Source organism: Charadrius vociferus, unplaced genomic scaffold, assembly GCF_000708025.1.
Source record: "Charadrius vociferus isolate BGI_N301 unplaced genomic scaffold, ASM70802v2 scaffold214, whole genome shotgun sequence".
Classification (NCBI taxonomy): Eukaryota; Metazoa; Chordata; class Aves; order Charadriiformes; family Charadriidae; genus Charadrius; species Charadrius vociferus.
In genome coordinates, this window is record NW_009647955.1 from 1,973,349 (window position 1) to 1,997,586 (window position 24,238).

At 46.6% G+C, this 24,238-nt stretch overlaps 1 protein-coding gene across 1 annotated transcript in view; it reads left to right on the forward strand.

Annotated features, from left to right (window-relative positions):
* Nucleotides 1-24,238, forward strand: part of LPP (LIM domain containing preferred translocation partner in lipoma) — a 211,591-nt gene that overhangs the window by 27,944 nt on the left and 159,409 nt on the right. Inside the window, exons 2-3 of the mRNA XM_009883357.1 lie at nt 2,981-3,093; nt 23,289-23,411. Of these exons, the coding sequence (XP_009881659.1) occupies nt 2,981-3,093; nt 23,289-23,411 (236 nt within the window). The remainder of the gene's footprint in view (nt 1-2,980; nt 3,094-23,288; nt 23,412-24,238) is intronic.

The following is a 24,238-nucleotide window of genomic DNA, read 5'->3' on the forward strand; positions in this document are numbered from 1 at the left end:
GCTGAGGGTGGGACACGTCTTCCACCAGCCCACAGTTAACTCTGCTAACCCCAGAGCCCCGTTTTTCCTGTGGTCGCAGGTGTATCTATGTGGACCAGAGTACGGTCCATTGCCCAGTCGGCTCCCCACGTAGCTGGCTGGGGCTGGAGGCCGTCAGAAGTGGGTGGCATTGATATGCTCTGCCTGTACATGGACTTCCCTGCCTCCTCCCACAGCTTGCCTGGCTCGAAGCAAGTGAAATCTGTCTGGCTTGACAAAGCTTCTGGGGTGAGGGAAGGTCCCCAAGATGCATTGGAGCAGTCTGTAGGGAGATGCTGCTTAAATGGAGTGTAAGCTTGCTTTCAGGTTGTTTTTTTCTCCTTCACTCCTTCAGACATAGAGCTGTTTCTTCCACACGTCATCTAAAACCGTACGCTGCTCAGGACACAGATTTTACGGTCTTTGCACGCTTCCCTCTCTGCTGGAGGGAGTCTTCCAGCAATGCCAATAATAATAATACAGTAACAGCTTCCCCTCCTGCATCCGAGGGAATACTCTCCCGCGAGTGCAGTGGGAACAGCATCAGGTCCTATGGCTGTGTGTGGGAAAGAGGAAAGTGCAGTGGCAGAATAAATAACTAAAGCTGTGAAGGAGAAAAATCCATCTGTTCGCAGAGGACCAGGAAAAGGCCAAACATCTGCAAGGTCCCCCCAGTTCATCAGGCATCTGCTCTCTGCTTCCCAGTCTAAAAACCTTCCCGTTTGTGGGGAGAGCGGAGCCAGCAGCTTATCTGACACAGAGGATGGAGTCAGCAGAGCCAGCTGTCTCCTGCTGCAAAGAAAAGTGTTTTCTTCCAAACTCCAGAAAAGGGCTCTTCTCTGTTTTTGTCCTTTGCTCTTTTTCTGAAAAATCTTGCCAATGTTGTGTTGTTTTCTTTCGTGAAGAATGGATCTTCCAAAGGGGAAAAGTGGTATTTGTTTTGTGTTTGTTCTAGCAATAATTGTTTTCCCCTTCTGTTATAGCAATTGTTATTTTCCCCTTCTGTTTATGTACAAACCTTGTCCCTCTCCCTGTCTCATCCCCTTCAACACATTGTCTACCTTGATTTTGCTTAGGTGTTTTGAAGGGTTGTAATAAAGCAAGAGTATCTGACTAATGTGCTGTGTGCGGACATGAATCTTTGGCATCAGAGCTGGGACTAACCGGAGAAACATGATCTGAAGTGTATTCTTTGGGAAGTATGTATCCGCTGGAGTTGAATTTGTTTGCAAAATCACGTTGGTTAGAGGGTCATTTTCAGAGCAAAGGAGAAAAGTTTACTTAGCACTCAAACATCCCAGCGTTTTTTAGAACTAAACACCAAGATATTAATTTCAAAATATTTCTTCTTTTCTTTTTACTCTGTATTGTATTTCATATGATTTGAAATAAAAGATTGGATTAATTATAGGGCAAAGAGGAGGATACTGCAGATGTTATTGGACATAATTTTTCTTAAAAATCAATCTTGAACTCTATAATATCACGAGCCAGTAGGTTTCATGGGATTTTATGTATTGGAGCAACATGGTTGTCTTAAATTAGTTTTCAGTGTGTTGTTTTCGAACTGTCTTCATGCATCTGTATTTAGGATGATACTTTCTTATTGATTCAGAGGGGTTTTTTTGAGTCTTATCCATGCTCACTTTGGGGAAAATGGGAAGAAATTACTTTCCTGGGAAATAAGATCCCTAAAAGTCCTAGGGGGAGTTTGTGCCTTTCAGAGAGTGATTTGAAATTGAACAGAAAAGCTTTCGAGGTGCAGACCCATCTGCTTCCCATGGCAAAGAGCATGAAGGTGCTGTGCCAGTGGTGCTGCCTGGCTGGTGCCCATGCCTAGGGTGGGCTGAGCCCGGAGCTTTGAACCTGGCCATGGGTGGTCCAGAGGACTGCGTGTCTCTGGGGTTTGGCTCAGCACCTCTCTGAGCGGTTTGGAGCCTGCTCCGTGGTATTTTGGGGATGGCGCTGAGGGGATGCAGCTGGGAGGCAGTGTGGCACTGCATGGAGATGTGGAGGGTCAAGGAAGGAGCCCATGTTTCCTCCCAAAAGGGTTAAAACCCTCCAAAAGCAACAGTTCCTGTATACATGAAGTATCACATCTTGAACTTCCATCCCAGATGCTGCACCCAGGACAGCCAACAGCAAATAGCTCTCCTTGCAGCATCAAGCTTTATGAGAAGAATAGAAATCTGCCAAAGTGGTCCAAATTACGGGCAGCTGCTTCCACAGGAGCCAAATCCAGTGCTAACAGCAAACGCCCTTTTTTTCATCCTTAGGAGGTGCTTTCAGAGCCCGGTGTCCTGCTGCCCGCAGCCTGTGCTGCTCTGTCCTTATTTTCTCCCCACCTCCCATGAAGTTCTCAAGTCTCGTATCTCTACACTAAGCTGGATGGCTTCACAGCCAGTATGCTGCTTTGTCTTCATGTCAGCACATTTGGAAGTTTAAGATGAACAGATTAAATGTAGATATTTTGTACATCAGCCCCCTGTAAAAACCCTTCTCAGAGTTAAAAGAGGTGGATGCTTCTGAGCTTGCAACTGGCCCATCATGTGGCTATTGGCACTGAGAAGAGTCTGTGATCTTCCCACCTATCCTTTACCTGAAGCTATGAGGTCCCTCTAAGAAAAGGGAGATGCAAAGAGCGTGGCTGCCTGTCAGCCAGCAGCAGGGATACAGGAGGTGGGCTGGTCTAGATTTTGGTCTCTAGCTCTGGCCCTCCACGTGTCTTCTGCAACAGGGAATCCCTGCTTTTAGACAGCATTCCAACGTTACCAAGCTGTTGTAGCCATCTCCTGAAGCAGTGAGAGGTGCAGCTGAGCATTTAATGATTAAACAATGTCTTACTTGTTGTGCCACAAACCAGATGGCGGAGCTGCGAGTATTCCAGGGTTCATCCCGATCATCCATGTCGTGATGTGGGGAAATGCTGGTGAGTCTTAAGTTCTCCCATTCTCTCTCCTAGGGGACTTCTTTCCTCCACCCCCACCTCCGGTGGATGATCTCGGGAACATCACATCATCACAAGGTGCCTTCCCCCCACCGCCCCCTCTGGATGACGTTACTTTCAATGTGCAGGTAAGAAGATAATAATTTTTTTGTTTGAGAAGAACTGATCCAAAAATTGTGGAAATGAATGGATGATAATAAAATGAGGTGGCAAAGGGCTGTAGTTAGAGATCATGTGTCAGGAGCAACCAAGTCAGCTTTAGCAAGCTGTATTTCCCAAGCAGGGAATATTTCCATTCAAAACTTGCTGGGCTATTAAAGGATTTTTCCCATCCGGCTTGAATTAGAAGACTAATTGCCTTATGTCCTTGTGATGGCGGATGGGAGTGAAACCTTCCCAGAATGAATTGTTTTCTGGAAGGGCCATCTCCTTCCATGGACTGTGGAGAGACTTCAGGGCAGTAATCTGATCCTAAAAGTGCTTTGTTTAGATGCCTAAAATTAAGTGAAACAAATAAACCCTGGCCCAGGATCCAGTGATGTCACTGAGACCCTCTTCCCCGGCTTTTTTCTGGCTTGGATCCTCTAGATTTGCCATCTGGATGAAAGTGCAGCTTCTGAGATGCATCAAGGTGATGCTGGCATGTCCTGTGTGGATAGGTATATGCCTTGAACACCTTTGAAAGGTATGAACACTTTTGTGCAGACATCTCCAGGTTGCCTGGAGAGCTGGGCACTGTTGTGTTAGCTCAGGCACATTCAGGAGAGATGTATTCAGACTGTGGGGACAGGCTGTCAAGGTGATCAAGGAGTGAGGAGCTGATCTTGCCAGCGGAAACCAGAAGAGTTTGGCTTGTTAGCTGAGCAAGAGGAAAGCTGAGGAGAGGGTATGGTTGCAAATTTGAAATACGTTTGGGGAATAAGCACCAGAGAAGAAGAACTATTTCAGCTCTGGGTGAATGTTGATGCAGGAACAGGAGAGGCTGAAGTTGCCAGAAGGATCTTCATGCTGGTGTTTAGAAAGTTTTCAAGCTCTGAGGCTGCGAAAGTCTGGAAGAGCCTTCTGGGAGGAGTAGTGAGAGCAGAGCGAGCGTGATCTAGGTTTGAGGCTGATGAGGGCTGTGTAACCACATATCCACAGCCATCGGGCTGCCCTTGGTGACCCTGGAAGGTTGTGGCAGTCCTGCGTCCCTCGATGGATTTGAACCTGAGCGTAGGCTAGCGGGCAGGCAGTGAATGGGATTCAAGAGACCTGACTTAGTTCCTGACCCCGTCACAGACTCTAGAGTCAATTCATCTACTTTGTATCTCTGTAAAAAGAAAACATTTCCCTCCCTCGTGGGCTTCCTCTCATCTCTTGCCTGTGGCGAGATGTTCAGATGCTATCAGAGTCTGATCGTGTTCCTGAAATGCGTTCAGCATTGTAAGCAGCCTTCGGGAGGGAAGGGGTTAATGAGGATTATGTTCTCCCTTGCCAGGAAAGGCTTCAGCCATCAGGGACGTTAGCCAAGTGTGGAGCATGGCTTTTCCCAGCCTTGGGGGAATGAAGTAATTCCCCAGCAAGTGTTGTTCTGTCTCTTATCTCTTCGAGAAGAGTGGACCCTGTGGGAGCAGGGGAGCTCCCAGACTGCTCTGGGAAGCGGCGAAGCAGCAGGCTCCTGGTGAGGGCAGGGCGCTGCCTGCACAGCTGCCTGCGCGGGAACCTGGGCAGTGGGAAGGGACCACAGCACCTCACAGCCAGGGTCAGGCTTCACCCAAGGAGAGGACCTCGCCGTGTTTATTGGAAGGGGCTTGTGTCTTCAGCTCCTCATGCCTCCCTCCTGCAGTGGGTCCAAAGATGTGCCTGAGCCCTTCGGGGCTGTCACTGGGATGTGTCCCTTGGTAGAACCACCCCACGGGACGGCTTTTCCCCGCTGAGCTCATTAAATTGCTATTTGTCACACCTTTTCTCCCTGGCTTTGGGAGGCTGGGGCTGGAGCCATGTTCACAGTGTTGGGTTTTGGCAGGAGCTTGGTTAGAGGGAGATTGCTTCGCGTGGCATCCCATTCGGAGGAGGGCGAGCCTGCCAGTTGTACCCGGCCCTCCTGCCTGTCACCACCCCCAGATGTACTCTACACTGCAAACACGGGTCTCTGCCTTTAATCTCTGCTCTCGTGTCACCTTTTTCCCCTTTCTTTTCCCTTCCATCCTTTGAAGGAGATTGGGAGCAGACAAAAGCCAGGGCTAAGTCAGGAGCCAGCGGGGTGTCGTGCTGCAAGATCAGCTCCTTATCTTGCAGGAGCAGCAAAAGCCGTGCTGAAGCAAGACGTAAGGCCAGAGACATGAGGGAAAAGGGCAGGTGGCAATGGACAAAGCTGCTCGATGCCTTTGTGCATTGAACACCATCATTTCCATGACTCCAGACAGAGGTTCTGTGCTGAAGGAGCAGAATGAATGGTGGCTGTGTTCCTTCTGCTGTGAATCCTTTCTCAGCCCCCAGGACAGGGCTGCCTGAGGGCATGAATCTCATGAGTATGTGTTGGATCGGGCTCTAACAAGACAAAGCCAAGGCTGATTCTTGCTCTCCGATGCCAGGTCACTCCATTTCCATGCCTCAGTTTCCCCATTGCTCAATGTAAGCGCTGGAGCAGATGACCCCGTTCCTGAGCGTGGACCAGATTGGAGGCGGCTGCCTGGGGCGGGTCAGCCCCTGCGGACCCGGCACGAGCCCTCCAGATTTACTCCCGAGTTAAAATTTGTCTGCTTCAGCAAATCAGCCCCTTTACAACAGAAATTTCTCTCTGGATGGCAGAGTGCTGATGGCAGCTTAGGAAATGTGTGCTGTGGCTCCAGGTAAAGCATTTTATACTAGGTGTTAAGTTGATGAGGGCAGCAGAATATATATGTTTAGTTTATTATCATTTCGTGCGTTACTGTTCGCAGATGGCTAAAAGCTGCACAGATTATTACAGTTTAAGTTGTAGCTTAAGAGCAGCAGTTAAAATAATAGTGCCCAGTTTTCACAGGCCTGTTTATCTCTGGATCTCTATTTGGACAGTGGAACGGGCCACTTAGGATCAGATCCAAAAAGGTACTTTAGCATCTGACTTCCCTTGAGGTGCTTATGCTCTGATGGAAATCAGGGGAGGACTGGGTTGCGAAATACCTTTGCAATAGGTCTGGCATTTTCTTGTAGTTTCTGTTTTCCCATCTTGATCTGTCATGTTCGGATTCACAGCAGGGCTGGGGAGGAAAGGGAAAGGAGATTTAAACTAACTGTAATGCTTAAAAAAAGAGAATAGAAAAGGAAATGTTTACATTAAAAAAAAAGAGTGCTTTGGGGCTGAGGGAGAGTTGTGTTGGGAAGTTCCCCTTCGGCTGAAGTCAGCTGGGGAAGGCGAGGACTTGTTCCCAGAATGGTGGTGAGGGCGCGGTGATGGCGTGTGTGACAAATAAGGACATGAGCAAAGAGCCTTTTGCCACGTTGGCTTGGGCTCAGTTTAAAAGAGAAAAAAAAAAAAAAAATTATCCTGGACGGGAAGAAAAATGAAAACACTGTTTGTCAAAAGGAAATAGATAGATCTGGGAGGGAGAGAGGCAGATTTTTATTTTTTTTTTCCTTCTAGTTTCAAAACAGGGAAAGCAAAAGTGGAAAACTCTCATAAGTAACCTCTCAGGTGCCCCGTTTTCTCACAGAGAGGGACCCTTGCTTATGGCACCAGCAATTTCTTCCTTCCCTGCCAGGCAGGGTCGCTCAGGGATGAGGGCTGTGCAATGCCAGCCCCTACCCCGCATCCCGTCCCCGGGAAGGCTGACTCTGGAGCTGTGTGTGCTACGGCTGCGTCTTAATGAGCTGTATAGTGGGGGCGTCAGTTCTCCACTGGCTTTGAAACAACTATTTCTCCTTAAAGCGAAGGTTTAGAGCCCAGTGTTTCATGTCAGAGCAGGACCTGGGTGGCTCAGAGCAGATGCGACTCTCAGCTGTGGACCTGCCAAGGGCCACCTTGGAAAAACATGTATTTACGAACCGCTGATAATTGTCTGCAGTGTGGGTCTGATTTTCATTTGGGACCCTATCGATGCTACCGCAGCAAGGAAAGGAGAGGATTGCATTCAGCCGGGAGATCGGCTCTTTCCCAACACCCCCTGGCTGTTATCAGCGTGGTTTGTATTGACAGGCCACAAAACACTTTGCGAAAGAAATACCAGTCTCTCCCTGATAAGGAAGCTGAAGCAGGGAAAGTGCTTTGCCCAGGTCACTAGGCTGACCAGCGGCAGGCTAAAAATAGGGCACAGATCTCCTGCGTCCCAGAGCAGTTCTGTCTGCTACGTTGCACCACCTCATTACTGTAAAAACTGCAAATTAATGAGTAAATACCATCAGTGACTGAGACCAGGAAGAATTTGGGATATTCCAAAAAGGATGTGCAAAAGTGGTTTAGGATGGGGTTTAAAGTCAAGGCAGACTTTGAACAGTTGCATGAAGGTTAGATTTAGATTAGATATTAGGAAGAAATTCTTTACTCTGAGGGTGGTGAGACACTGGCCCGGGTTGCCCAAAGAAGTTGTGGCTGCCCTATCCCTGGAGAGGTGTTCAAGTCCAGGTTGGATGGGGCTTTGAGCAACCTGGGCTGGTGGGAGGTGTCCCTGTCCACGGCAGGGGGGTTGGACTAGATGATCTTTAAGGTCCCTTCCAACCCAAACCATTCTATGATTTTATGATAAAATAGTTTAATACAGCAGTTCATGTTATAACCACCTGTGCATGGAGGGGCTGCAGTGCTGCGCTGTGCATGGGCAGCAGCTCTTTCCACAGTCAGACTTACGGGACTCACGGACCAGGGCGCATCGGCCTGTTGGAGTATGCAGGAAATCAGCCGAAGGGCTCGAATTCCTATTGCCAAGGAATTTTGGGAGCAGAAATGCCTAAACGCGGTCTGAAGGCATCCAGGCTGTTCAGAGGAGACTCGTCTCGCCTCTCCCTAGCACTCGCTAGGGAGAAGGTGGGAACATGTTGATAGATGCGAGCGGCGAGAGCCTCATTCTTGTTACGGGGGAGGTTGCCAGGCATTTTGCTGTCTGACTCCCTCCCAGTGAGTGGCGACGGTGGTGCCTCTTCGTGGGCTGTGACTCACCGGCTGAGGAAACAGCCGGAATGGAGGAATTTTCTTTTTTTCTTTCTTTTTTTTTTCTCTCTTTTTTCTCTTTTTCTTTCTTTTTTTCTTTTGTTTTTTTTTTTTCTTTTGGGTGTGCATATTGACAAATAGTTGGGGAGGGAAAGGTGTGATTTTTGCCTACAGGGTGTGCTGCCTTAAATAGCACATCTCCCGCTTGCGGCGGCTGGGCTCTGCCTGGGTGCTGGGCTTGCTTGAAGTCGCCTGCCTTTTAACGTTTGGAGAAGCTGAAAAGGCCAAAGAGAGCAGAACATGTGTTCAGCCTCCCTCTAGTGCTAGATTTTGTTAATCATTGAGATGGTTGGCCTGGGCGTAGGTGCTCGCTGGCGAGGAACGTGGGTAACGCGGCACAGCTCTTGCTGCCGGCAGGGCCGGCTGACTCCTGGCAAGGGCCAGTAGCTCCCAGTGACTCTCTAAATAAAGCCATAGTCCGTGTGTATTGCTTGCCATTCGAGATCCAGCTTTTGCAGATTTCTGGAACACCTAACCTCATTTATTAAAATCCATGTGATAAGCAACTGCCTTTTATCTAAATTGAAGCCGTGTCCAACAGTATAAATAAATTACCTGGTGATGTTAACCCTCTTACTCAAACCTTGGCTTTGCAGGTATGCTTTTGATCTGTCTCCCTTCTTCTGCCTTCCTCGTGTGTTTGAGAAACAGGAATGCGCTGTGCTCTGAATTAGACTTGAGCAAACAACACGTATGCTCTCTGCATGTTTAAACGCTCACTGGGTCTCTACAGGTCAATATGTGTTTGCTCTGTAATAGGGGTTTCTAGGCAGTAAGGTGATAAAAATCAGTAATACAAAATCTGCATATGTTGATGAATATCTCAATGCGTGATAGATAAAATGCATGTTTTTACCATGTACATATATAAACACTATATATACGTATGAGAAATGCATAATGAGTGGGGATATAGAGCAGACCTCCATGTTGTTGGAGAGCAAGCGTGCACGTTTTACCCCTGCTGCTTTTTTTGTCCCTTTCTGTAGGTAGCATCACCAGTAGATCCAGGATCACGAGAGAAAAGGAACACTGAGCATTTCTTTCAGGCAGCTCTTGATGCAGCCCATCTTATATGCATGTTTGTTTTACAATGCCAAACCACATTCTATTTTAAATCTTTAATGAACCTCTGTTCCCATCTACGTAACTTTCCAATCCTTACTCTCTTCAGAATAGACAAAGATGCTTATTATAAACCACAAATTTTACTGAAAGGGTAAACTGGAAAAGTTTTAATTGAACGGCGTAAGCCTGCCATTCATCTCTCTGCCTGGCTATTAATATCTTGGCAATGTTATAATGCAATACAGCCTTTAATAGCTAAACCTCTCGGCAAGGACTACAAAGGAAGCAAGGATCCAAACAGTTAACTGTGCTCATTATTTTCATCATGCTTATTACTGTGTTATTTAATGTATTTGTTATGTTATTGTTTAATATAGTAACACAGCACGCGGGATGTGCCAGGACCTGCACTGGTGCACACTCGTGCCTTCTTAGGGAGGAGGGTTGTGACTGAGGCTGGGAGATGCTTTCTGAGACAGAATAGAGTGGTTTTTGATAATCTGCCATACAGCGGGTGATGAGGTGAGGGAACAGAAGAAAGGAAAAGCCTAATACAGATCATATGTAAATAAGGGTATGGGACGGTCTAAAAAGTTGTGATAGGAAACAGAAAGGTCAGAGAAGTTGCTGATTGTGATGTTCAGAGATCATCAAGCTAAAACCATCCCAGGTTAAGACGTAAAGCAGTGTAAGCACATCTGCTGGCTTGGGTCCAAACAGTGGGCTGTGGTCCCCCAGGGCTGTGCCCGAGGCTGCAAGCCCTGGTGGGCACCTCCTGGCTCCTGTGGGTACATCACTTTGTGGGACACTGTCATACTTCTGGAGTCGGGTTCAGTGCTGGCACTTGCAGAGAGCTTAATCTGTAACCTGGATTATCCACCCGTGGATAATAGAGACATGAATGTGGAAAGTAATAGGGGAGGCATGGAGAGCATGCAGAAAGAGCAGGCAATTTTATCCAGTACCAGCCTGAGAGAGACAAAAATGAAGCAAAAACATCATTGTATCCAAGGTAGAATTATTTAAGCAGAGGGAAAATAAAATAATAATGAAGATGCGGGAATTCTCCCATCAAAGTAGATGAGCTGAGTGATGGAATAAAGTGATCAGAATAATATGATCAGAATTGAAGAAATTTCCATTCTTCTCACTTCTGAGTGCTATTCAAATCTTCTGTTTGATTAGCAGGTCCTAGGAAAGATCTCTTGCAAGATCGGTTGCTCCTGTGTCAAATCCTGGGTAGCCTGTGTTGCATTAGGGAACTGCAATGCAGTGGCGAGACTAAGGCAAACAGACTGTCAGAAGCAAGAAGGAATTCTAAAAATTGCAGCAGACAAATTATTACAACTTTTCTATGAAGCTGTCTGGGATTGGAAGATGTGGCTTAGAAAGTCAAAGCTTTTCCATGCAGCTTGGGCATGGTGGTAGGCTGGAATGTGACAGAGGAGATGGAGTCAGATTCCCACCTTGGTTTCGATGCTTTAAGTACTATGATGCTGTGTGGTACAGAAATGAGCTTTGGTCAAATAAGATGAAAGGAAATACAGCTATACTGATTGGAGAATCCAGTTGTCTGTCTAAATTCAGTTTTACAGCCCAGGAGTAATTCAAAGGGTAGGGCAAACTTCATCCTACTTTTGCCTGGCAGTAATGAGAGATGGATATGGAGTAGTGAGAGCGTCTAATTTCCAAGAATGGAAGTGGCTCAAATGCGGATTCCTGTCTCTGTTTTTTAGTTTCTGTCGCTGGTGAAAAACAGCTTCAGCTGCCATGACGGGTGGTTTTGTTGTCAGAAAATGTTGCCTCTGCGAAGAGCATGTGGCACAGTGACTGAGCAAGCTGAAAGGTGGTAGAAATACCAATGAGAAATGTTGTCTTAGCCAGAGCTGGAGGAATTTGTTCCAGGACAGAAGGGCAGGCATGATTTTATGTGTCTGCTGCCATTAAACTCCATCTTTGTAGGACCATTCCCCACAACTGCATTTTTCAGTTTTGATTTGCTGATGAAAATGCAGGATGTTGATTAGCTTTAAGACACAAAGAACAGGTAAGGAAGAGCATCTGGAAAACATCATATGACATTTTTAGTGTTGTTTTTAGTGGTGTGAGACGTAAAATAAAAATGTTTGGGAAAGCTGTAGGAACTCCAAATGTTGCCGAAGCCAGCAAGTGACCGCTCTGCCAGAGGTGCTATGCAAACTCCTCTTGTTGAACAGTCCCGAGCTACAGCTCCTTCCCTCTTCATCTCCTCATTTCCACATCTCTCTTTTGCCATGGAAACAGCCTCATGTCTTGTCACGTCCCAGGTCTAGCCTTCCTCTTCAGCTCTGCTGCTCCGCTCGCTCCTGAGTCGCTCTCCCCTTCCTCCCCCTGGCTCTGCAAATTCCCCTGGTTCTGCCCTGCAGTACCCCTCTGTGTGTTCCCAAAAGACGCCACGAGGTCTGTGCAGATGTTTGGGCGTCAGCGCTTCCCGCGGGTGGTGGTAGGGCTGCCCTCTGGGAGCGGCGTTTGATCGGTGCTAAGGTTCGGGTCAGCCTCTTAAAGACATTTAGGTGGGGAATATACTTTCTGTGCAGGAGTAAATCCCATTTGGCTTCTGCGGCTGTGTTGGCCCTAAGCAAAAACACAGTTAAAAGATACTTTCCCGAGGTCAAATGTATACTGGGAACACCGGATTTTCTGATGCATGAATTCTTATTGGAAAACAGCAACTAACATTCATTTATCTGCATATGGATATTATCAAAATAAACCTTGGAGCTCACCCGAGAGGGATCTGCATACTGGGGATTCTCTCTGCAGGGTTTTGCAGTGGTTTCTGGGCAGTGCAAGTTACTTGTTGTTCAGTTTTCTGTGTAATTAAGGTCCTTTTTCTTCACCTGAGGTTCTCACTTAGGAAATGTGTAGAAGGTAAGGGGTCCGAACGAGGAGGTGGTTGTTAAAAAGAAAGAAAACCCACAGTTACCTGGCCAAATCAAATGCCAGACACACATCTGGCAGCCTTGAAGAGGAGGTAAAAGTAAGGCTAATGGTTTGGAAAATGAGATGGCAAACTTCTTGAAGGCAGGGACCTTCCCCCATGAATCAGAACTGCAAGGTCTGCCCAGCTGAGGTTTGCCCACTCCATGGGCTGCAGCCATCAACCGCCCCAAAAACGTGTGGACTGAGGCAGCATTCAAATTTTCCTCTTCTCAGCTTTGAGAGACATATAATAGATTTTTTAACATGACTCACTTCTGCAGAAGCCAAACCCAAGCCATCGACTTTCATGTAGTTTTATACATCCATTTCACTGACATTTTGCCAGGCTTGCTGGGAGATTCTTGAATCCTTACAAACATTTTGGCGTGCGCCCCTTCCTCTTGCAGCAAAACAAGCAAACAAATTCAGAAGTATATTGTATGTTTAACTTCTGGACTTGGAGCTTATTCAGGCTGTGAAAATTGACTGGCCAATTTTAATTTTACTTTTTTTTTTTCAGTGGTGATTTCCTAATAGCTTCACAACCCAGGCTCAGGAATGCTTTCTCAAATTCAGAGAAGCTTGACTGTGTGCTTAAACTTCATTAAAGTTGATAGAACTTAAGCACACGTGTGAAATTAAGCATATGCTTATGTTTTATACAGCCTTTTTGCAGGTGAAATAAGCAGCTGCATATGGGTTTCCAACATGTGATTAAATTCCAAAAGGAGTTCTTAAAAACAGTTTTAGTCAACCTTAATTTTCTGAAATTGGTAGCTTTAACAAAACCTATCTTTTTTGATTAAAATTGCCTGAGACGTGTCCCTTTTAAAAAGCTCTTCATTTAACTGTCACAATATAAAGTCTTGTGTGGGATAGAGTTTGTTCATGTAAATTTAGTTAAAGTGGTACAAACACAAAGTGATTTCAGTAGATCTTTACGAATGCGGCAGTGCTGTTGCTTTCTCACCTCTGTCAATGTGGGGGCCAGGCAGAGCCATTAAATTGTCAGCTGTGCCCTTCTGCCTATCGCAGATCATAAAGCTTCGCCTGGTCGCCCAGGGAGACCAAAGGCATCCAGCCTTGATCTGCAGACATCAAGAGATGGAGAAATCTTGGAAGTTTGTTCTAGCATTTAATTACCTGCAGTATTACGCATAAGCGAATATCTCTGTTATTTTTAAATAGAATTTCCCTGGCTTCGGCTTCCCAGCTGCTGTGTGTTTTTCTGTTTTGCTAGATTGGACAGTCTTGTGGTATCTGGCATTTTCATTCTGTGAAGCTGTTTAGATATTGCTATCGAGCTACTCAATCTCCTTCATAAGTGAAACCAAGTGAGCTCTCTACATGTCTCCTTGTCAGCTGTTTCTGCTTTTCTGGGGCGTCTCTCAAGTTTTTAAAATGCTGCCTTCCAAACTGGACATGGTATTTCAGCGCCACTCACCAGAAGTGTTGAAAGAAGTAAAATGCCCTTCAGCTCTGCGCTTCCCTTGTTCCAGGATAGCACAGCACCGGGCAGGAGCTGGTGTTTGGTGTGGTTTTCCCCTATGGAATATAAATCCCAAGTTGGGGGGCTAGGTGTGACAGTTTACCCCACGCGTAGGCGTGTGTAATTCATGGCTTGTCAGACACGTCCTGTGCCGTTGGAGGCATCCTCCTCCTCTTCTCTTATGCCAGAAAAGGAAAGAGGAAGATCACAACTTGGCCAGGATGTGGAGGTGGAGGGAGTCTTTGCTTCTGGACATTGCCATGGGGTCTTTTATAAATGTAATGTTCGCGTTGTACAAGTCGGTGAGAAGGTCTTCCTTTATTGCAACGGACACTTAATGAGCTATTTGGTTTCTACATTGATTAAACTTTGCAACTGTATTGGGGTAATTGGTTACTCTTCGGTTATGGTTCCCCTTGGAGGCAGATGATGAAATATCCGATATCTCCTCTTAGTTCTCATTTTTTCTGCAAGCAGCAATACTCTGTGGGGAACATCAGCCCTGCTTGATGGCTAATTAAACATTAATTTGTGATGATATCGGAGCAGATTTTAAGTTGGCGGGGGAGTGGGCAAGGAAAGGGGAAACTTTTAACAGTCACCATAATTTTCAATAACGAGTCCTAGTGTAATTGCATTAATTAAAAGAAAAAGGATATATTTCCTGCTGCTGTAAAGTTAGTTACAGTCAGTGAAAGTCACGCTGGGTCAAAAGGATTTCATGGCCAGCTATTCTTGCCCCATGAACAGAGAGGTAGCAATGTCCTGCAGAAGGCATAAAGAAAAAATGATATATTCCACTTTATATTGTATATTCTGCAGATGAACAGGAACGTTTCACTAATTCAATTTAATTCCCAAGGACGAATGATTGTAACTCCACCCGGAGAATATTAAATTGCCTTAATGGAAAAATAAACTGGTTTTATTCTCTCTCTTCTCTCCCCATCTTCCCCATTCAGTTTTCAAATAACTTTATGTGCCTCCTTAGTTTATTAATACACTTCTCATCTTGCTGCTGATTTTGCATCTGGTAGCACTTAACACAGACAAGACTCCCAAAGCTTTTGATCAGACATTTTAAATAAACTATCAGGACCGATGGGTCTGCTGCTCTGGCAGATGTCGGCTCATGGGATCTCTTCATCCCTTGACTGTTCCTTATCCAATCCATCCTGTTGCTTTCATGTGCCTCTTCCCTATGTACTAGCTGGCCCATAGTATGAAGATCCTCCAGTTGACTGAATGACATTTGCCATTTTTCTGTTTCTCAGTAGCATGGCAGCTTTGAAAGCCCCATTTAGCCAACCTTGAAATCTCCAGAACTTCCTTTCTTGAGCAAAATGCAGCGGTTGGAAACCTGAAAAAGCCAGATGCAGGTTTGAATGCCCAAGATAGAGGTATTAGTCTGTGATGTGGGGAGCAGGGGCCTGGATAACACTGTCCTGGGGCAGAGCAGATGGGACCAGACAGCACAGGACCTCTGCATTGGCATCTCCAGCTTTAGGGCACCTACAAGCACCCACCTAGGCTGCAAGGCGGATCTTGTTGAAGGCTAGACCTATTTGCTGCATCCTCTTTACTCCTGTCACATAGTTGCCTTCTGTTGTCCTCAAGGGTGGCAATGGGACAGGGAGTGTTGCACAGCTCCTCATAGGCTATTGCCCATGTCCCATCACAGCCCCTGGGGTCATTGGCTGCTAGCCTTGGACCCAGTGCTTCAGCAGAGCATGCCCCAGGCCGTGGGGCCTGTTGGCTTAAAGCTCTGTGGTGCAGCTTCATCCTTTTTTGTTTCTCCTCACTCATCCAATACCCAGGGCCAGATCCTCTTCTGTGATCTTGAGAAGTCTGGACAAACCATGGGGGTTTGTGGCAGAAGCTTCTCTCCAGTGTTAGGGACAGGAGCTGTTTGGAAGGGAGTGTAGTCCTGGGCTTTGCCCTGGCATTACCGCTGACCGTCTGCACTGATGGCATCCTGCCCCCGAGCGGAGCCAAGGTGCTGGTTTTGGGATTGGGGCCCCTCTCAGGATGTGCAGAGGGCTTATTAAACAGTGATGGAAGACGGGCCACTGGCCCACAAGCCAGCACTCAGCATGGTGGCGGCTTGGATCCAGCCCTCTGATGATGTGAAATCAGGGCCATCCTGCAGTGAAATTGCAGCTGGAGTTTGGACAGCTTGGACGGCGGTTTGTTGTCTTCTGGCATGTTTTGTCAGGGCTGGGACTGCAAGTACAGAGAATGAAATGTCCAGTAAGGACCTGGGTTGGCCCAGTGGATTAGTGTCTTCATCTGGTGGCCAGAAGGAGCTTGGTTGTGTCTCTGAGTTGCAGCACCTCTCTCCCACCCCTCTACCCGCTTTCCCTTCCCGGGGCTGGTGTCCAGTTGACAATTATCTCTTTGGGACGGGGATGTTTCCTAACTATTGTGTATGAGCGGGTCCGGTGATCTCTAGGGAAATATAAATCTTTATTGTCATTCAGATTCATAACTGCAACAAAGTCTTTGCTGTCTTTCATATATGTGTCCCAGGAGGCTTAGTGCAATTGGCTGTGATTTCTGTCGTCTCAGCTACGAGGAGGGAAGAAGTGGGTTTCCAGGTGTTGGTTCAAGCCCTGGCGCTAAAGCGATGGTCAGTTATTAACCTGCAGACACTGACACATCCCCGCCGGCCGAAGTGACTCCTGGCTGGTGTTAGCTGGCGGAGAGAAAGCACAAATGTTTCTGTCTATAGAGAGCCAAATCAGATCAGCAATGGTCAGGAGTGAGTGTCCAGAGAAAAGTGTAAAAGGGGAAGCACATAACATTTTTTTATTTATTAAATATCCTGGTGGAGTTTTCTTTCACGTGTTTCTCTAGCTGCTTTTGAAGTCCATGTAAACTCACGGCAACCACCGCATCTTGCAGCAGAAGTAGCTTAGCAGCGTGTTATGTGAGGAAGCACCTACCCCCTTTTCTTTGTTTTGAGACTGATGCCTTCTACTTTCATGCTTTCTTCTTCTGTTATCTGCTTTCTCTGTTTTGTATTTTTTTCCTAATTTTTATTATTTGTCCTTATAAAGCCTCCTACACCACAGTGAGTTTATAAATCCGTTAAGGTTTCGCAAGATGTCTCCTAGCAATGCTTAGCAAGTAACTTTTCTTCATCATTTGCCCCAGCTGTAAGACTGTGCAGTTCTTTACACCACCTTGCTGCTTCAGAGACAAGATCAGTTAATCCTCAGGATAGCCAGTGCTATTTACATTTTACACAGGTGGAAAAAATTGAATGTGGGACTGTAGCTACCCCGGCCCTGTGCTGTAGGTCTGGGACTGAGCTGAACTTGGTCCTCAGGAGTTCTGCTGTGTCTCCTGCGGTTTGCTGTGGCACAGCTGCTGGTGTGAGCTTTGCTGTAGGAAGATATTTGGCACGTTTATTGGCCCTTTTTGCGGCAGTAAGGTAGGTTGGTGTTTTGTGGATGATCGCCCTCCACCCCATTTAAGTCCCATTCCAGGTAAGCCCACCTACCTCCTTACAGGAACATCTTCAAAAGTGGCCGGAGTTGTAGAAATTTTGCTCAGTTAAATAACAGCAGTGTCCAAGAGACACCGAATGACACCTTTGAACAGCCCACTTCAAACTTTTGAAGTGTTTTCCTTTGGTCCGGCTAGTATCCAGCAACGCAAAGCAGGTAAAACTATTCCGTGCCTGAAAAAAAAGAAAAAGCAGGGGAAAAAATAAATCAAAACCTAACTTCCCTTTGGCTTTTATCCTTGATGTCATCAAAAGACTAAAAAGGATATTTCAGGCCTGGCTTCAGCGTGATGGAACAGCAGGGAAGTTCTTTTCTATTAGATCCTTGATACAATCACGTCTGGTGAAATCACTGCGGTCACATCTGCTGAAATCTTCCATCATTTCGGATTTGTTTCAAAAGACTCAATCTTTCTGTTTTTAAAGGGCACGAGTACTTTTCCAGCCCCTCCTTGGTGCCTGGAAGGGTGATTAGGCATCAATCGAGCATCTTGGAGCCCCTCACCCTGAGTGCCACACTCAGCTCGTGTCTCCATGTGTGTGCTTGGTGGGGCCGCCTCATGCGACTGTTTTAATTTACATTAGGGAATTCGAACGAAAATGTTTGCACTTGTCTTTAGGCTCAGGGGAGAATAGACACAGCAGCTCATCTTCAAGGTGCCTCATTTTCCTGATATATGCCCTTGAGGGTGTATCTTTTTGCCACTGCAGTGTCTTTTTGTGCTTTGGATGGCTTTTGCGACCTTGGGAAGAAAACTGGGAAATTGTACTGTGAGAGAGGGGGTAGCAAGGGTGTGTGTCTGAAAAGGATCTTGCCTCTGGCAGTGGTATTGTTGGAGAAAGTGCAAAGAAAGGGAAAAGAAAAAAAAAAAGAAAAATTAAACACAAACCCCAGCCTGAAGTATATCGAGACTGAATTGCTTTTCTTCTTCCTGGTTAAAATTTCTCACAGTCTCTTCTTGTATGTATAGAGGATGCCATCAAAATCAAACATCTTTCCCTCCTCTCCCCTGCCTGCCCCCAGCTGAAATAGGAAATAAGAACCCCATCCCTCTTTCTCCATCTGCAGCTCTGTCTAAGCACAGTGCCTGAGGCCGTGGAGTAGAAAGAGATGCTAACTCCTTGTTTGCAGAGCTGTTTCATTTGTTCTTCCCACCGCCTCAGTGCCTACCTGAGGATTTCGGCAGCCGGCAGAGCCTGGCCGGTGGCTGCTGTGGGTGCAGCCTGGTGGAAGCAGGCAGCAGTCGCTCAATCTATCGGCTCTGCTGCCTCATCTGTGGCTCAGTTGCATTTGCTGGAGGAAAAGACAATAAAGTCTTTCAGGGCAGAAGTCTTTATTTACTGCTTACCTCGATTTGCCTGAATTCCCCTCTTCCTCACGCCCTTTGTTGCTTTAGTCCTTCCTTTCCATGACTGCCTTTGCTGCCAAGGGCTTTTCTGCTCCCTGCTTTTCCCTGTTCTTGCATGTGTGAATGCAAACAGCGTTGACGTGTCACAGCCCAAAGAGAGCTCCCCACGCACCTCAGGCTCCTAGTAAAACCAGTGTACCCAGAACAGAGGGCACATGGGGCCCCCAGCCCCTTTTTTCCGAGTCATTAGCTACAGCCTTTCTTAATACCCATGGTGTTCGTCTCCATTCGTCCACTTGTGAGTTAGGAGGTTATCAGTGATTTGTGATAGCACAGCACGCAGAGCGAGCTGATGCTACAAGGAAGGTTGTTTGTGTAGCTGCGGCTCTGCTGTCTTGGATGTGTCTGTACAAATATAACGGCGTTGCAGTTCCCAAGAACAACAGCTCATGTTCCTGGGGCGCAGCTCAGAGGATGAGCTGGCCACGCCGCTCATGAAAAGCACTCGGCTCGATCTGCTTCAAAGACGACTTTAGCAAGGCTAAGGTGGATGGGGAGAAGGTGGACCTTGATGCTGGAAAATTGCACTGCAGTGAGCAAAGTCCTGATGCTCTGAAAGCGTTCAGGAGTTTGGCTGTTGCCTTATTTTGGAAGAAAATACACCCTGGGACTCTGGGGTCACTTCTAACCCGCTGTCCATGTCAGGCAGCAGGTTGCTACTGCAAAGCCACCCTCCATCTGTCCCTGACACAGCAACACCACCGGGCATCAACATGATTTCCCGTAGAGGCTCAGAAGCCAACTTGGCAGCCCAGACCATATCGCATCTCTTGTCCCAGGGGCTAATGACTGTCCCAAGCTGCAGCACTGCGTGGCAGCAAACAGGGCATGGGGAGAGGGGAAAACAGAATAAAAGAGAGGCCGCTGGGTTTGTTTAGGGAAAGGAATTTGGAGCAGGAGCTAGGAAGGACATCTGGGAGCCAGATTCTTCTCTTTGAGCCCATTGCAAGGAGCTGGCTTGCACAAATGAGAAGCGTTCTTGTTTCTCTGCTGTAAGCCTGCAAATTGTGGTAAGAGGAGGTGACCGAGGTTGTAGGAAAAGGTAGCATCTAGGGAAATCATTGTGCTTTTCACGTCTTTTAGCTTGATGAATAGTCTTACAGCCTTTTTAGCACAGTAAGGCAAACTTTCAGGACCTGTGTGTTCTGTAATGAACGTCTAGCCCTTGGGCTGGTGCGGGGGGACCTGTGGCACTGACTGGTGTTGGATGGTAGGAATAGCAAAATTAAAGCCAATTTTTATCGGAACAGAGTGGGTTGACAGGGCTCAGGAGTGAATTACCATCACAGCTGCTCTGAGCTGCACACCAGGAATTCAGAGGCAGACAAACAAGCCAAGCAGTGAAGCTCTCTGCTGTTTTTCTCTCTTTTCCCTCGCAGCAGGGACTGAGCCAGGGGATAGGAGTGTAGGCGTTGCAGAAGTTCACGTGAGTGTATATTCTCTGGCATGAGTAATTTGCTGGACTGGGTTGGCTTATGTTTGCTTTTTGTCGAACTCACGTTGGCTGCGCCAAAGATAGCATCCTTTTTCTTTTAAAACCCGTTTTTCCATATTCTGCTGGCTGAACAGGAGGGTGTGCAAGTGACATGTCTGCAACAACGCCGTAAATCCAGACAGAAATAGAATTAGCAGTTCTTTCTGGTTCCAGTGTTTGTATCTGCGAGGTCGTGGGCTTAACCAGTCTGGGTTCCTCGGAGCAGAGCCGCGTCTGTGCGAACCTGTTGTGCCTTGGGACCTGGCGCTTGGGTTTGGTTCCAGAGCAATATCATAAAACTTTTACAGCAACGTCATGACAAAGAGCATGAGAAGAGAAATAATTTAACCCTCTCTTGCTAAAGTCAATGTTGCAAATTCTTCCCCTGTTTCCACATGCAGCAAATCCCTCGGTTGCATCTAGAGCGCTGTGGGGAGAAAAATGCGCGGTTTGCGGAGATGGGGAAGAGAGAGCGAGCAGAAACCTGTCTTTGCGAGGATTATAATTTCTTAAGTGTACTTAAAGTCCAGTCCTGTCCCAATAGGCCCTTACACACATCGGTAGCATTATTCGTTGGCACAGTCATACTGCATTGTGCTCCAGCATTTGTAGAATTGGGCTCTTAATCTATGTTGATTATGTTTTAATTGAATAAATAAATCTTTTACAGAGCTCAGAATCAATAGAGAAGTTTCCATGCTATTTTATTTTATTTTTCTAGGTTTCCTAAGGACATTTAACTTTTACAACCTTACAACTTGTTCTGCAGCATTTGCTAGTTAGCTATTGCGTAATTGTTCTGGGGAATGAGAACCTGGGAATAACATGGCCCAGAAATGCTAAGAAGCAGAAATGAAATCGGCTGATCCTTCTCGTCTGTCGCCATCCCTCCTCTCCAGGGTCAGGGTACCAAACAGGCCATGTGTGGGCTCCAGTTTTATTCCTGGGTCTGCCATTGACTTGATTTATCGCCTCAAATGTTGGGGCCTTGGGTGCCCTTCGCATCTCCCCGCCTTTCCTTTTCTGTAGCTGGCTTTTGGCTGCTTAGCTTAAAAATTCTCTGGAGTGGAGCAATCACAGTTTTTGTGTCTGGGAAGCCTGTGGCTGCCCTGTAGTTATAGGCCAACAACTGGAGGATGGAGAAAAACCAAACAAGAGCCATGAATTGCACTAATAGCGGAAAGGAAATTGTACTTTTGCAGATTTAGAAATCCAGGTGCCTACAGCTAGCCAGGAGTAACGGTCTGGGGTAATTTCTGTGAAAAGTATTTCTTTTTTTGAACAATAGTTTGGATGGAAAAACTTTGGCTCGATAATAAAAATGAGCAAGAAGAATTGAGTTTGTAAGTAGTTTCTAACCTGACTCTTAGCCTTTTAAATGACGTTTTCTTGCATAAAGCACGTTGGAACTTCCATTTTCGTGTTAGTCAAGCCAAATTTATTGTAATCCAATAAGATTTAATAATCATTAGGAACTAATGAATGCCTCAGCACGTATAAGCTTGGCAGATCAGAGCCTGCTTGCTTTGCATAGTCTGTCTCTCTTTGACCAACTTGCCATTTATGTGTGGGATTGATGACTGGGGAGTTCTGTAAAACAGGTAATGATCGAATGCTCCTGAAATGAAATTTAAATAAAAACTGTCTGGAACAGCCAGTGAGCCAAAGGAAAAGGCAAATTTTTGGCTTGAAAAATCGAAGTAACTTGGTGTGAGTGAAGGCAAACAGAGCTGGATTGTCTATGGGGAGGTGCTGGTATGGTCTGAACAGGCTTTACAGTTGAAATTAGGTGAGTTGTTAGGTAATTCTTTAGTATTTTTATTATTGTACTAGTCAAGCTGCAAACGAGCTCTTCTGCACTGAGCTCTGTAGCTGCATGTACACGGAGGGACTCTGTCTGGGGGATCTGCAGATAAGTCAGTCATGGAAGGACAGAAGAAAAATATTGATTATGACTCAGGTTGAGAAAAGACTTTCAATGTGTAATATTTCACTTGACTCAAGAACTTTGGTTTCTGCACAGGCCCTCAATGCGGGCTGGCTCAGCAGGGCTACCTCCTGGCACCTACGTTTGCACCTGATGGGGATCCTTACCTGGTTTTCTTGGACTTCTCATTCCTGACGGACCTGCCTAATTTCTAAAGCACTGAAAACACTGAGGGGGGAGATGTTTCCTAGCATCTACCTGCCTTTGTGCACTGGTGGGAGGTACCGCTGTTGGGTTGGGCTGTACAGCACAGGAGGTCCTTCCCAGAGGTTTTGGACTAGGCTGATTTTTCAAAAAGCAAGCGTGTGAATGAGTCCTCTTTTAAACTGCTTATTCTAGCAGGGATTGTGGTGCAGCCCTTGAACAGTGCCTTGGGGATCACATACTCTCCTGCTGTGCCAAGACCTGGGTTTTACTTTTGGAGGTGGGTGGTGGTGGTGAAAATTCATGTCTCCTCCCTTCCAAGTGAGCGTCCCTACCAGCCTGGGTATAAGCGGGGCTGGGTTGTTACGAAAGCAGAGAGAAAGCAAGATGTATTGAATAAGAAAGGGTCCTGGCTGTAGGCTGGTATTTGCTCTGGGCATGGGCTTTCCTGAGTAATAGCCCTTTTCACAAGGACCTTATTTATGTTATTTTGTGACCGCTTACTGCAAATCACACAAGTTCACCTTGAATCAGCTAGAAAAGAATTTAACTTTTTCACTTCTCCTTGAAGGAGCTCATTTTTCAGATGGAAGTTGTGAAAACGTGTTGAATCGGACAGGTACAGCTGCCACAAATTGATTTAAAATAATAATAGGTGCAGGTGGCCGGTCGCTGCTCTGTTTGTGGTTTGCCTGGGATGGGGATGTGGCAGAAGAGATGCTCTCAGGATCCAGGTCCTCCAAGCCTGTCCCCAGGCCTGGCTGCCCAGCCAGGCATCCTTCTCTAAGATACATCTTCTCCATCTGCGGCAGCGGGGATTGTCCTGCCTTCTCACCTCGGCAACAGATCGCGCACCGAGTTGCGCAATCCTCCAAGTCAATTTAACACAATAGGACCATTGTGGGAAATACACAAAGAAAAACCCCAGAGCAGCCCAAATCCTTGTGAGATGGAGGCTGGCTGCTGGTTCTGGGAGAGAGCTATAGCATTTCAGCATGTTTGTCCCTGCAACCCGAGAGTTATTGCTGGGCATGGTAGCAGCTCTATGAGGACAGTAAGAAACCATGTGCCAGGCCAAGTGGTTTGAATAACTGGAACTCTTCTTTCTTCTTTAAGGTGAATCCTGGTGGCAAGACGCTTGAGGAGAGGCGGTCCAGTTTAGATGCGGAAATCGACTCTCTGACCAGCATCCTGGCCGACCTAGAGAGCAGCTCTCCTTACAAACCTCGGACTCAACAGGTTAGTGGCACATTGTGTAAACAGCGAGTGGGAAAGTGGCCAGCATCGACTGCTGGAGTCAATTTGCTAACCGCTTGGTATTTGTTGCGAGCAGGCATGCCAGTTCCTCCTGATAGCATCCAGATGTGGCTGTCAATGGGGAGAAGGGCGCAGCAGCTCTGAAGGGGGCACCGGCTCAAAAGCTGCCGTACCTCTGAGTGAAGGGCCTCTGATCCCGATTGTTAGATTGCCACAGAGATTGTTAGAAAAATACTTGCAAAAAATGGTATTTCATTCGCCTCAACTTTCCACCAACAACAGCTTGTGAATTGAAACCTGCTCAGTTCACCACTACTTTTACGCTTTTATTTTCTCGTTGTTTTTCGGTTTTGTTAACTTTTTTCTGTCACGCTGCCAGACGGATCCAGATATCCGCGTCTCAAGTTGTTTTCTTTTGTTTTTGTTGTCTAATCAGTGGCGACGAAGTGGCTTGGATCGTAGCTCAGCTGTCAGGGTGGCTGTAGCCCAGCAAGGCAGACTGGAATTCGCACTTACTCTGCTGTGTCTAGACGAGGACTGCAGGGGTGACAGCAGCTCAGCTAATTTTTGTCACTCATCTAGGTAGTACTTGAGTGGAGCTATTTAAGTTCTGGTAAGATGTCATCTATTTATCAGAGGAAGTGGTGACACCCCAGTGGCACTTTAAAAAGGGCAGTTCTTGAGATCTCTAAAATCATCCCAGATGTGTTTGTGCCCAGTTGTGCAGCGCCTTTGCTTCCTAATCTCATGACTGGTCTCATTTCTTATACATACAGGGGTCTGTAGACATGTATGCAGCTGTATGTATA